A 15,207-nucleotide genomic window follows, 5' to 3' on the forward strand; every position below is an offset into this window, starting at 1 on the left:
GATTCGACACACACGCACACACACACGTCTATATATATGACACACAATAATTAAGCGGTGAAGGTACAAGCTTCTCAGGTGCCATATCAGCAGATAGAGAAAACTTAAATGCAAATAAAGGCTGCTGCGTTCTAAGTTCAGCTTGGTGCCCGTTGGATACCCAATGGTTACACAAAATAATGAGCGGCACATATGTGTACACTGACACATACTCAGCCACCCAAGTTGGTCAAAGCAGCCGACGATGCGCTACCCATTTGACGATTTGCTACCCAATAAACCAGATAGGCAGAAAAACGGTAGGCCACATACAAATAAGCATATACATAAATCCATAAAACATGCAAAACCCCGGAAAGCTCGTTAAGTACCTTAAGAATGCCAACGCATTAAAAGGGCTGACAAGTCGTTATGAGTGCGCCACGACAGCAGAACAATGACGAGAATCGAACGCCGCGTGTCCGGCGTTGGATTCTAATGGCTAGCACTAATGCTAGCAGACAGCACCCAGAGAAGTCCAAACGAAGAGTGGTAAAGACAGCGATTTCGTTATATTTTACAGAGAACTTGTTCTGGAACATTCTGCAGATGCTGTTATGCGAACACGCAGACTCGCCTTTCAAAAATTTGAGCAGGGCAGGCCGGCCGACCACATAATGTTGCTTTATGTTTCGTTGCGTAGCGAGCACACGTGAGGCGTGGCAGTGAAGTCCCCCTGCTGAGGACACTCGCGAGAGGGCGCCACTCAGAGATCTTGGAGCAAATAACCTAAAGCTAACCTATTTGACCATTTGCTACCCAATAACACTGGTAGGCGAAAAACAGTTGGATACATACAATATATTTACATAAATATAGCCTCACGATAATAACCTATACCATCTTCCATCCTTTGAGCTAACCGTAAATGAGAGCCAGAGCATCCTCTCCGAAAAAAAAATAGCTTCGACTAAAGCGTAAAGATATATTTGAATAAAAAGTTACAACTTGACAAAGGATTGCTCCGTAAAACCTCTGCACACTTATCTCCTACTTTTCTCTGCTAAACGCCGAATGCCTAATGTTTGATATTTATTTCTGTATTCTCCAGTTCAAATGTTTTAAATACGCTGCATTATAAACCACTTCGCTCTCTGATTTAAGGATCTTTATTATCAGAGTAATAATAAATAAGTAAATGTTATGTTGTGTGCATCTTGACCGGCTTCACTAATTTCAAGCCTTTTTCCCGGCAACAGTTACAGCTTTGATCTAACGAGTGACGAAACAATTTGGGCTTGTTCCTTGGGAAACTCGGCTATGGCGATCTACCGGGCTTGTCTGGATCAAGTTGTTGCGCAAAGGCTCCTGGCATCTCGGACACTCAAGGACGCTCAAAGGTGCGATAAAGCAACTGTATTTTGCAGAGCTTGCGGTGCTTGCGACAGCCGACAGTTTTAATGAGGTTAACGAATGTACAACTAAGGTATCGTACTTCTCCAATAGAAAACCTTTAACCTAATTCATTGAAGTCTTGAGATTGATGCTGACAAATATATGATTTAAGTGCATTCCATTTGAGAAGTGACAATATTCCAAATCGAAAATTGCTCAACCTTTGCTGCAGAGATGATCATTGTAGAGCTTAGATGCACGGGCAAAAATGCTGTATCGCTCTGAAATCTGACGAGTGCGAACGGCATCACTCAGAGAGAGAGGCCTAAAGAGACCAACTTTATTGAACAGAATTCTCTTTGTCTGACCGTCGTTACTGCACGTCATGTAGCACTCGAGGTTTGGCAAATGCCCTTGATTCTTGATGGGATCTCGCTCCCCCTCTGAGGCATTCGTCTTGCAGCACAGTTGCTTAGAAATAATCATTCGCTCAAGTCACCAAGCTTGGAAGAACCGCAATTGTTAACTAGCGCTCTTTCAGGAAGGCAGACTTTACTAGATTTGATGAAAAACTAGTGGGAGGGTGTCTAGAATTCAACCCCATCAGACGTGCCTCGCCGTTTGGCGAGTCCACTTGCCTAAATTATTGGGTTGTTAAATGGGCATCCGGAAGTTGCTAACAGGCTCGAGCTCCGAAGCTTCAGAATTGAGTATGCGGGGATTAGACAGTACGGTTTTACATGCACAATGTTAGCCATGAAGGAAGCAGGGTCATGCTACATAAATGCATCTTCAAAGGAGGGTCTTTTAGTTACACTACAAAGCTATAAAACAGCGCACTGATGAAGTGATTGTAACACATAATTGTTTTCATTGTATTGAATTGATGTAATCTGAATACCTTTATTGCCACAGGGCTGTGTTTGCACTGTACATCGTTTGATGTAGAAGATAGTTCAGCATAGAAAGATGACGTATCGTTTCAACTACCTTATATAGAGTTTTGAGACGAGACCTGGAATGGCAGAGCCATTGTATGACCAGAAACGTATAGTTACAATCTGTGTACGAGTACGCGAAAACGATGAACGCAGGGAAAATATAATCAAACATTTTACCTGTTAATCAAGGCGCACTTATGTCCTAATCAGAGCGAAGCTAGGCTTACTTCGCAATTAGGACCTCATTTTATCCTGTATTTTCTACCGTGCTGGGAACAGGGATAGCGCAGAGAAGCAAAACAATTCGAACAATTTACCATATATACTACACCGTACCGATTCTTTTTCGATATTTTCATTATTTGTTATAATACGCAGACTCACTGCTGCACCAGCAGTTTGCACTGCTGGTGCAAGTATGCAGGAATCTTCGACAAGGGACCAACAATTGCCAAGCGCCTATCTGGCTTCTTTTCGATGCAGTTACACTTAGTACATCTGCCCGCATCCCCCCTTCGCGCTCGAGTAGATGCGCCAGCACCAAGACAACATTCTTCTCGGCTTCTATGGTGCTTTCCCTCTCACCTACAGCACACGGTGAGCGGCCATGATCTTATCGCACAAGGACTTTATAAGGAACCTGACGGTGACGTCGACAGCGAAAATTCGCCTGGAGTGTCCATATAATTGAAATTTCAAATAAAACATTCATGTTGTGTACTTTTACCAATTGCGATGCGCAGTCAGTATGGTATGCTTGTGACTGCTAAAGGTGCCGAGATGCCCGTCAACTTGTTGCCACATCTCCGTGTCTTCCTGCTCTATGGTGAAAGAAATAAAAGTGAGAGATGTGTGACAGATTTCGTAAGGCGTGCAGTGATCCAGAGTGGCTGCACAAAAGAATGTCGCTTAAGCCAATTTTTCGTAAGGACCTTGTCGAAATGTTGGACGCAGTGACATTTTTGCGCCACAACTGATGATCACTTAAAGCTTCCTCCTTCCTGGTGACATGCATCTTATTTGAATATAGCATGGTAGCTGTTCCGAAGCATATATTGCATTCATTTTCATTGGAGCAGCATTAGCCTGAGATAATTGTACGTGTATAAATTTTTACGTCATCCTGTTGCAGGACCGCCCAGACAAGTGCACTGCTTCTGGTGCTGATATATTTCACCGGTCTGTTCCTTGGAGTAGCCCTGACGGCTTGGTTTCGGGGCTGTGACCCAACGCAACTGGGAGAAATAACCAACATAGACCAAGTAAGCAAGGCATTTGGCCGGCTAACTTATCCAGTACTGTAACCAACGGTCGCTTTGATGTACATCACAAGAAGTGCACCGACACTCATCCGAGTCGATACAATAAAACAGACGAATGTATAAAAACACACAAGGTTATTTGATTTTCAAGCGGATTTGTAAGCCACAGTAATAAGTCATGTAGCTCCGCCACGCATAACTGCAGCTATTTGATAGTTGAAGAACATTGAACATGGGAACTACAGCTTGTAATAGCAAACACTTTGAGAGGAATGACACCGCCCGACATTACTTGTACTTGAGACTACCAGCAGAAACGAAAGACACTGTATAATGCAATTTCAATCCAAACCACGTACAATGAACCAGTGCTGGGCAGTTGGTGCTACAGCAGTTTGAGTCTAATAAAATATGCTGACGCTTTCTGATTCGGACGCAACGAAAACGGTACAAGCGTTAAGCGATTATACAAGCGCGGCTTCATGAAAATACAGTTAATATAGTATCAACGCTTAATAAAGCCCACGGCATCCGGTAAACCACTGTCCATTATAATGTATTTTCTGAGGAGCGCATGCGCTCCTGAGTATTAGTACGGCTGTTACCACTCGCCAGACGCAGGAAACGTGTGTCTTAAAATGACCGGTAAATTTGCTGACACGAAAGTGAAGCATTCGTAACTAAACACCTTTTTATCCGCCCACTATGCTGTGCGCTACGGCACTGCTGCTAGTACGCGAAGTTTCAGCGCCGAGAACCTGTAGGGGCATAGGAGAGCAAAATGTCTTCGCCGAAGCTCAGAGTGAATAGCCGGCGTATGTTTGCCTGCCTGCTAGCCTGTAGGAGATGCGATGAAAGGAACGAAAGGCCCTAAAATAAAATGGGAGAAAGAAAAGAAATAAGATGTGTGTACCGTTGTTGCCAGCTTGTGCACAAAGAATACATTTTCTATGTGATGCAAACCAGGTCTTTTGATCAATAACAGTCTTCACAGCCAATCTGCAAAAGAAAATTAAAAAGTGCGGCAGAACACCTCCCCGAAGTCTGTCGACGGTGATGCGTTAGCTTTGAATTAATATAGCAACACAACGTACCGTCACCGTCGAAACGAGTTATGTTTGAGGCATGTACTGCACCGAGACGCCTCTTTTCCGTTTCCTTAAGAATGTTCGGCGCCGTCTCACACCGCCGCTGCGAAGTCGGCACGTGGCCTTCGAAGTACACGGCGCGTCGGTGCGCGCAAACACTGAGAAACGTGTCATGCGGCAACCGGGCTGATCTCTCGCGCTTATTTCTTGACACCGCGCCATCTAATGACACTGCCGAGAAGTCCGCGCGTGGCCTCCAAGACTAGAAGCGTGAGGTGCCGGTGCACGCGAACGCACAGAACTATTCCCTCACTTGCCGCACAGTCACTGGCGCATACTCACTGACCCAAGTTATCAAGATGTTCATTGAAGAGCAGAACGTGCCCAATGTATTCATGGCGCAGCTCGCTAAAGCGTCAGCGTGAAACAGTGCTCATTAAAAATGAGCACATGCGCGGTTTATTTTGACACACCCTGCTAGAAAGTCAGGTTGCTGTGCTTGAGGAACATTTGTGACGTGAGTGCCACTCCGCTCAGCATCGGAGAATTTTAAGGGACCTTTTTCATCGTTGAAAAGCGGCACACACCTAGTGGCACACACTTGGTTACCCAGGATGACATCAAAGTGTTTCATTAGAGACCAGCACAGACAAAGTGACACATATCCCGTGCTCCACGTTGGCGGCAGAGTTTCTTGCAACAACGACACCATATCAGTCCCACGTCTACAGTGATCCTAGCCATCGTCAAAGAGGTTCGTCGAAGAGCTGCCAGTATGTACACATTGCCACATACTCAGTGACTCAAGTTGGTCGGATGGTTGGTTTCGAATCCTGGTATCTCCGCACAGCAGCCCGATGCGCTACCCTTTCGGTCACTCACTTCAGTATGACCCAGCTAGGCGGTAGACCGCTTAGATACAGACATTCATAGATACAAACATAGATACAGAAACAGCCCACAGAAAGTGCGCTAAGTGCCCCTAAGAATGCTAACGCATTAAACAAGCATTCTAGATGAGTGAACAAGGGGACCAAGCATGAAGAGCAAGCTATCCAATTTGTGGTCGGAAAAAAAAAGTTCAGTGTTTAGCGCCGTTAGAATGTGCATAGCCAGCTACAAGATTTAATTTAAAGTAAAGGAGCTTAGGTGTAGCTTTTTCCCGTCCGTGTGGTATAGAGTTCAGTCGTCCCTGTAAGCTTTGTACTTAAGCATGACGGGCAAAAACGACTCATGGTGCAGCAATTATCTCAATAAGAACTGGCACTTGGGCCCTTCCGGTTGGTACAATAAGTGCACTGTGCAAATGAAGACGTCTTAACCATTTATACTAAAACGCATAAATAAACGAAATTATCCAGTGCCATTTCACCCATGGGAAAACAATATGGCGAATGTTTCGGTGCACCCAAGATGCTTTTCAATAATGTGTCAATAATAATGTAGAGCTGCGAACCTGCTGCAGCATATCTTCAGATAAATTATCTGGATAGTAAAGCACGACAAAGAACGACTCCACAGCACCATCAGATTCTAGCAGTTTTGCCATTGTGCCTCCTTTTATTTTTGCTTTTCGTTTTAAATTTCTATAGAACCATCAGTATAAGGGCCTGAAGTATTGGATGTAGGTGCATAGCGCATTTCGTTAGTCAGTGTCACCAGTGATTTCCTTTTACTATTGCACAGAAACATTTATGGAGAGTTTCGCATTGGCTTTTTTGTGGTGGTGAAGGCCGGCGTGCGACGGGGCGGTTGGTATTAAATACAAATACCATGTAACGTGTGTCGGAGCGGGGCATTTCCTTTTAAAAGTAATTACGAATAGCTTTAAAATAAATGTTAATTTTCGTACATCTCATTCATTTCAAAACAACTGAAGTGTGGTTTTTGCAACGAGGAATGCTTAATTATTGTTTGGCACGTAGCGTTACACCGGCGCATGGTTGGATGTCAGCTGAAGGTTGTACGGCTGCCGTGGTCGAAGGTGATGCCATGTTGCCCAACGTATCATGCGTGAGATCCGTCTTTAAGAACAGCTAGTCACGACCGCACGTGTGCATCAAAGACAACGAAGACGCATCAACGAGTGCTGACACCCTTCAGAAATGCAGGGGTATGTTCACTGGCTCCTTTCTTAAGCACAGGGATCTGTTTGCTAGATCGCGACCTCGCACGAACGTAGCAGCAGTCAGAGCGCTAGCGCCGAAACATAAAAACAATTGTATGAAGAGACAAACAGAGACGAGCTCTCGTCCTTGTTTGTCTAGTCGTTCAGTTACATAACTGAACAGGCAGTACAACCCAACGGCTCTGCTGCTGTTTCTCGATTTGGACCACCCGTGCCAGAACGAACGAGTTGACGTAGTCAGCATACGACTTCCCTCCACGGTGCTCTCTTTGAACCAACCAGTCGTGACGAGACATAATACGCACACACAACAGAGGGCACCAATACGATTTTTCATTTTCATCATTTTATCGCATACAAAGGTTCGGTTCACGCTACGAATGACCAATTTGTTATTGCAAAAGCCTAACCTTAATATCTAGCTTGACCTAATATTTTTATAGCGAAGCTGTAGAAGTATTAGGTTCTGCCGGATCGCCTCCATGGACAAAACACCGCGTGGAACAACAAAGTGGGTAGATCCTGATGATAATCCAGAATGGGTCCAAACTAAATGCATATAGCCCTGTGGGCTCGGGCACCTGTAACGTGCACTTGAACTACCCTTTTCACACGTTGGACCCAAACAGACAAAAACAATGCGCCGGAGCGATGAACACTGTTCCCCACACGCTAGTTTTTGACGATGCGTGTCGAAACGTCAGTGATAAAACGTAAGTCTACCAAGCTAATAGCTGTGTCTCATTCTTCTTGACATAGCCACTTCCCTAGCGACGTCATCAGTTGCCCCTTCGACTCGGTATCGGTAAGACCCGTGTCGCTCACTCCGAAGAGGAAGAGCGCGCCTTCAAGGAGCACCGGCGCGCTCAACGGGGCCAATTGATGCGAAAGTGACGCGAAGCCGAACGCGCAGTGGTCCAATGTGCTGCGGCTGATGGTGCAAGGTGGTCTGACTCTATTCACCTAAACTCGCTTTTACTCGCAGATACAGCATACGGCGCGCAGCGACGCAACGAAGTTATGTGCTGTGTTTTTTCAAGCATTTAACATAACTACCAAATTAAAAAATTAAATATAAGTAAACAAAATTAACAGCTTCGCTGGTCTTCTAGCTTCACATAGTGCAAAGGCTCTAACCTTTTCTTTAGTGCCTCTTGAATAGAGAAGAAAGCGTGGAACTATATTGCGCAAATTAGTGCCAGAAAAACTATATCTGTTCTGAAAATTCTGCTCGGGCTGATTTAGCTACTTCTTATTCCATTGATGTTAACTCGCAGATTGTGCCATATTACATAAACACATACCTGATGGATTTTCCTGGATTGTCTGGATTGTTTCTTGCTGGCATCGTGTGCGCTGCAACAAGGTAATGAAACAAACGTGTCATGTGTAGAACTATATGTAGATTTTGTTTTAGCCACGAATTAGCTTTCATTCTGCCTTTCCATGTGGGAAAATTCCAGTATATACGCTATCCTTCTTTTTTGCAGCTGAGAACATCATGCGAGCTTGCATTTCTCGCTTCTTGCAATAACGGCCTTATTATCAATATAACTGCTTATTAATATTGATTCCATTGTTCGCGCTAGTAAATCAATTTTTTTTTCTTTGAGCGCAAATTCTTTTCAAAAATGTACAGAAAACTGAAGGTGCTATAATTCGCACCTAGAATACTTCATGAAATCACAGTAGATTTACAAGAATTTATAGCATTATCAGCGAGAACAAAATTAAGCATTATATTCTTTGGTAATTAAACTGTATGCCAGTCAATGTGCCTTGAAAAATTGAAATATTTCTTACTAAAACACTACTTCGCTCAGCACTTGCCTCACTGAGATTCATCTTTCGGAATATTCTTAACATATCCCATGAAAAAATGCAGATCTACCCACCCCGATAGGTTTCTACATACACTTTATTGTATGTAGTTATACTAAATAGTATTCTTACAAAGAGTGTTTAGACATGTTCGAGGCGTTATTACAATACTTGTTGTTCGATGTCGGTGGCTCAGCTTTTCGAAGCATACGGAACTTAATGGTTTGGGCTTCCACCAATCTCATAAAGACCACCCATTTTTTGACGGTATAAAAATTTATCAACATAGCATGCGTGGTCCAATACTCCCCCCAAAATTCAGCTGGAACATTTTCATAATCGTTTGCGAACAATAAAGAAACTACTGAGACGAATGTGCCTGTGAATGTGCCTCCAATACTTTTGACAAAAATTGCTTAACCTCTTTCGATACCTTCTATTTCGTAACTGGTGCTTTTACGAAACCCATCGGTAATTCATAATTTCAAATGATTCTCCGAGCTTCACTTATGAGCTTTTGGGTTCTTACGTTCAGATATCACCCAACCACACGTTTTCACGTGAGTTACGACTCTCACAAACGGGTGCTACAGAGGAAGGGGGAAGTGTTAATTCTGGACATAAAGACAATAAAATCAGTGACCATAATTTCAATACGTCTGGGTTGTTTATCTTTTTCTTCTCATTTCCTAAAGTACAGTGTCCTCGACAGTGAACTCCCAAGCTGCTATTCTGTATGTTGACGTCATTGCACGTCGATACAAAAACGCTGAGAACCACGTGCTCTGGATTACACGTGGCACAGGTAAGTGTAACAGTCTGTTCCCTTCCAATATTTCCACATTAGCATCCTCATCGCCTTGAGTCAATCTGCTATCAAATTCGCCTCATCGCAGCATATTTGACTGACCACCGGCACTTGTTGTAATAAGTGTGGAGCTTTAGAAACCGTGGAACCCCTTTTTTTGTGGATGAACATACTTGTCTCGGTAGTATAAACTCTGCATACTAATAACCGCTTGAGCTTTGGGACAACAAGTTATCAGAATGGGCTACTTCGTAATCTACAAGGCATCCTGCAAGGCATACAGTCTCCCTCAAAGCAACTTTACGCTTTAAATGTTGCTCTGTCATGCCCTCAGACATTCTCTTTATTTAGAAGCTGCAGCATATTTACCTCTTCATCAATGCTTTTGTTAATACTGTACATAACATTATCATACAAAAAGTTTTTGGCACTTTTCCCATTTCCCACCCTCCTCTTCCTATCTTCTTAACAGGAGAATAGGGGTACTCAAAACGCACATTTATTTGCCAACACTGGTCGCGTCCGCCACGTTTTTCACTTTTTTTTAACCGGAACATTCACCGAGACATTTTCGCGACGATGTGCGCTTCCAATCCCAGCTAAGCAACTTATAAAAGATTGCTCATACATTCTCGAATTTTCGACTTACGCCTCCAAAATAACCGTGAATTGCATTCCAATCACACAGCTATGTTACGTTCCCACGAAAACGCATATTGCGAACCTAAGTATTTACACGCACTCCCGCTTCAAGTGCAGCACAGTAACATGAGCAACCCTGCAAATTCGTGGTTAGGTGCACTATATAGTCGGCCACAGTTTCCCGGACGTACTTTAGTTTAATCGCTAATTTTTGTCTATCGGTGAAGAAAACAAACCTACCTTGTTACCGGCGTTGCCACGAACAACTTCCTTCGCATATGGAAGCAAATCAGTAGAAGGACATCGCAGAACTTGGGTGAAAGTAGCAGTCATACGTGTAGGTATGTTGTTGACTGAGTAGTTTCATTTTGCGTGCCCTTAACATGATCAAGTTGACGGTTTGCTGCCAGCCGATAGATGGCATTTGACGTTTTGAGTGTCCCCTATTGTTTACTGAAGAACGACTACATCTTGGGCAGCCTTACTCGAAATCTTGTTTTACACAAAATTAAAAAAGAAAAAGAGCTCTTGTATGCAAAAAAATTGGTTATTTAAGTTTGTGCTTAGCTCGTTTTAACTTCGGCAGCTCGTATTTGTGTCAAAACCTTTACGCACTGTGCGAACATCACATTCCATCCTAGGACTTCCTTGAAAAACACACCGACTGCTTGGGGCTCCACTGTCGTGCAATACTTCGGAATCCCCGCTTCTTGTGACGGACTCTTCCATGTCATCCTCATCTTTTGCCTTGACTTTCTCTGTCACAGTCACTGTCGAGCTCCAAAACGAATTAATTCTGGGAGTCGTCACTCTGTTCCAACAACACAGAAATTCTGCTGTCTGCCAAGGTCTTCACATCTTCCCGGAAATTTTGAAATTTTGCCACAATTTGCACCAAGACAAAGAGATCCCACGCCCAGAAATCCCCGAGTCAAAAACCGCACTCCCCACAGCGTATTCCCCACTTTCGTGTCTACAAAATCCGAGTGGCGTGATCTGGAAAACAAACATATCAGCCACCTCACAGTTTTTTTTTTCCGAGACATGGCAGAAGCTTTTTTGATTGAAGAGAAATGCGTTATCTTTTTATACTACGGGGTGAGGGACTTGTGCGTTTACAGTAAACTAAATCTAAGTTACGCCGCCTAGAAAACAAGCATGTCACCATCGTTCATTATTTTGTCAGAGATATGTTACGACATATTCGGCTTGAATTAATACATGTTTCCTTTGATTTGCGCTCTCGAACACGGCTAGAAAGGGGTAAGTGTAGACTGTTAACGCACTCCCAATGGCCGGGTCAACTAAGCGGCGCCGACTACAGACATGCTGCCCAGTTAAGAGGTGGGATCTTTTCTGTTCGCGATCCTTTTCCCCGTACATAGTAGCCTGTGGTCGGCTAAATACGCACTGGAAGAATTTTCAGCGCTTCAGCTAAAGAGGTTTCGCTCTCGCTCTAACTTCCCCGCCAATAATTCGAACAAAGGGACATACGTTTCACGGCAATATATATATATGTAGCATGAATGTATGACGTTGACAAGGCTACATTATATATTAAAAATACTTCCCTAGTGAAATTTCTATGTGTGCAATTGAAGTGTGAGGGTAGTTGATTTTTTCAGACTACTTGGAATCGTTTCTTTACCGGCCGTATTACGCACGTAACGCTTTTCTTCACTTCTTATTCGTTGGTCACATGAAGCCCACCCCAGCTTTCTCCGAGATTAGGCCATTCAGCTGATCGGATGATGAAAAAGGATTAAAACTAGACGAGGGTAAAATCCTTGCGTAATTGAGGCCCCGGCTGATCAATGGTAATTAGGTAAACAAGTTTGAACTTGAACAGAAACTATAAAGTTGCAACCAAACAATTTTCCCAGTATTATAAAGGAATGAATACCACAGCCACGATAAATATAATTTATCGGAAGTGAACATTTCTCTTTGTGAGAAATCTTGCTAAATATTCTGTCAGAATGCGCACTGTTATCATACTCATTTCAACAGGGTAGCTACATCATGGTCAAATGCAAATTATTCAGTCAAATTGAGTCACTCACAATGGCTAACTAGCAACACTCACTTTATTTCAGCTTTAGGTTTCGGTATTTTAATGACTATCTACAGCATGCTCTGCGGACGTATGGGCTCTGTGACGCAGGTAAGTGCTTCTATTTAAATTCTAATAGACCACGGGAGTGGTTTTCAAGCATCAAATATTTTTATCTCCCATTGTCGGCGACCTTCAAGAGACATTGAGAGAAAATCCAGAACCCTGATCTGGGCACTCATGACCAGAATCGGCGCGAGATCGAAACGAGAACCTGAGAAAACATCCGGACATCGTTGCGAAAGCAAAACTAGATCATCCGTGCAACGAGCTAAACTTAAGGAAATGCGGTTTCTGGCCCCAACCCCTTGTACAGCACGAGATTTTTTTTCTTCCCATTTCTTCCTAATGTTCATTTACAATGTCACTCAAGCTATAACTTCTTGTACGTTTAACTTTAATTTACCATTTCCAATGGCGACATTCAAACTGCAGATACTGTGTACCATGCAATTTATTGCCATCTTTTGGCGCTGAGTCTGGGCTGCCTGTGCTCTTTTTAACGCCAGCAGTCCATGAGTTCCGCGGCGCGGGTTTTGCGCCGCCTGCTTCGTGACCAGGCCGGCAACACTGGCGCGCCGGGGATGGGTGTTCGGCTGAGACGAGACTTGCAACTTGGTTCAGTTCAAAACAGGTACATTTCGGCTCAGTAAGCTTTCAGGCCTGCGTCGCGGCACCAAACGGCTTTGCCGGTAAGCATTTCATGCTTACACCTACTCTTGATTACGGGAGAGCCAGCAATTTTTCTCCTCATGCCGGTTAGCGATATCGATTGCTAATTGTGGTATTACGGCTATCCATATCAGAAGTTCTCCTTTCGGTTAGGCTAAATTGAAGAGGTGGCTCTGTGCTTGATTATTAGTGAATAAATTTTAATGCACCCTTCCAAGTTGGAGTGGAAACAACGAAGAGCTTTCTAAAATGTATAATCATCATCATCATCATCATCATCATCATCATCAGCCTATATTTTATCTCCACTGCAGGAAGAAGGCCTCTCCCTGCGATCTCAAATTAGCCCTGTCTTGCGCTAGCGTATTCCAGCTTGCGCTTGCAAATTTCCTAACTTCATCATCCCATCTGGGATGATGAAGTTATAACAATGATGAATGAGTTTATGGGATGATGAAGTGTATAAGACTAATATCTATTAACTTTCAGCTAACGATGAGATAGCTGCGTGAAGTCTCTCTGGTACAACACCGCACTGGTTCCACAATATCAAGCATCCGTGCAGAGTTGGAACGAAAGTTGAAATCAGGGAGAACGAGAGCATAATCCAATGAAATGGTTTGTACCAAGTTATGATAGGTCTCGTCGCATTCCATCGGCCATAGAAAGGCTCTTTCGTCTTCAGTAGGACTCTCAGGCACTTAACATTTGTGGCATACCCGGGAATGAAAGTTTTGAAATGCACTGCTAATCCAAGAAGAACACGCTGTAAGTTGACTACGTGAGGTGTTACCAGGTGTATATATATATATATATATATATATATATATAGTGAGCGCATTTTGCGCTAATCGTCGTCGTCATCTGCACATACGACTCATCATCATCTTTTGTCTCGTGCGGTGCTTCGTCTCTGCCTCGGGCGACTGCTCGGAAATAAAGGCATCGCATCGGTCGACATCACACAAGTGGTGGAGCGTGCTTCGATTCTCACGTCCTCTTACTTTCCCGATTCCCCTGGAGCTCCGGTGTGGTAGTTGTTTGCTCTCGCCTGCCATGGTGATGGCAGAAACCAACCCATCCACCAGTGCTGCTACCACCTCTGCTCAGCCAGCTGGACCTACCTGGACGGTGAACACCAAACACCGCGATCCTCCCGTCTTGGCCGGCCTCCGCGGCGATGACGTGGAAGATTGCCTCGATCACTACAACAGAGCCAGCGACGTCAACCATTGGGATGACACGCATAAATTGCGGTATGTCTCCTTTTACCTAACCGAAGTTGCGAAGACGTGGTTTTTTAACCACGAAAGTGACTTTTCGGACTGGCGATCATTCACCCAGCAATTTCGCCAGATATTCGGCATGTCGTCTGGACGCTCCGAAATCGCGAAACAGAGGCTGGCAACGCGCGTACAAGAACAGGACGAGTCCTATACATCCTACATTGAGGACGTCCTCGCTCTCTGCCGCCGCGCACAGAGTGACTTGGCGGAAGCTGACCGCGTTCGCCACATATTGAAGGGCATCAACACAGTCGCCTTTAATGCTCTCGTCATGCAGAGCCCAAACTGCGTTGGTGATATTATCACAGCATGCCAACGTCTAGACACGCTCCAGTCTATTCGCCTGCCACGCGCCTCTTGCGACCCTCGTCTCAACGGTGATGCGGAGTTGCGAGCCCTGATACGCACTCTCATCAGGGAGGAACTTCACGGACACCTTTCTGGACCTGCGACGCTTGCGACCGCTCGCCCCGCTCCTACTGGACTGCGTGACATCATCAAGGACGAACTGGCATCGATGACAAACGCCCAAATGTAAAACTATACTGTACCATTTCGTCCGCCAAGTTATGCCGAAATTGCCTCCCGTACTCCCTCGACCGTTCAGTCTCCACCTGCCGAAGCTTACCGCGACCCCCTAGCTTCGCTGGCAGCGAATACTCCTGCACAGCCGTACGACTTCCGTGGCGGTCGTCGCGCCCTGTTTGTTTCTACTGCGGTATTCGCGGCCACATTTCTCGCTACTGCCGTCGGTGTCAGCAGGATAAGAGGCGGGGCTATGCTACCTTTGAGCGAGACAGCGCACCTAGGTTTGACTCCTACGTTCCCGGGCGTCACCCAGGTGAAAGGCGAGGCTACGCCAACGTTTAGCGAGACAGGACACCAGGGCCAGATTCCTACGTTCCCGGACCGTACAAAACCTCCTCTGGTCGCTCTCCTTCACCTTCCCAGGACATGGCTCGAGCATCCCGCTCGCCCCGGCGTCGCTCTCCTTCACCTTACCGCCGTTCCTCATCGCCCTTGCGCGCTGCTTCCCATGTTGTGGACACCCGTTCGGAAAACTAGAGGCTAC

The 15,207-nt window shown here is 44.8% G+C and overlaps 1 protein-coding gene across 1 annotated transcript in view; it reads left to right on the top strand.

The window, feature by feature from the left end:
* Positions 1–1,299: 1,299 nt before the first annotated feature.
* The window catches only part of LOC119462779 (sodium-coupled monocarboxylate transporter 1-like), a 44,990-nt gene continuing 31,082 nt past the window's right edge, over positions 1,300–15,207 (top strand). Inside the window, exons 1-5 of the mRNA XM_049672931.1 lie at positions 1,300–1,379; positions 3,448–3,577; positions 8,071–8,159; positions 9,310–9,419; positions 12,161–12,228. Coding sequence (XP_049528888.1) covers positions 1,300–1,379; positions 3,448–3,577; positions 8,071–8,159; positions 9,310–9,419; positions 12,161–12,228 — 477 coding nt within the window. The remainder of the gene's footprint in view (positions 1,380–3,447; positions 3,578–8,070; positions 8,160–9,309; positions 9,420–12,160; positions 12,229–15,207) is intronic.

This window comes from Dermacentor silvarum, chromosome 8, assembly GCF_013339745.2.
Source record: "Dermacentor silvarum isolate Dsil-2018 chromosome 8, BIME_Dsil_1.4, whole genome shotgun sequence".
NCBI classification, from domain to species: Eukaryota; Metazoa; Arthropoda; class Arachnida; order Ixodida; family Ixodidae; genus Dermacentor; species Dermacentor silvarum.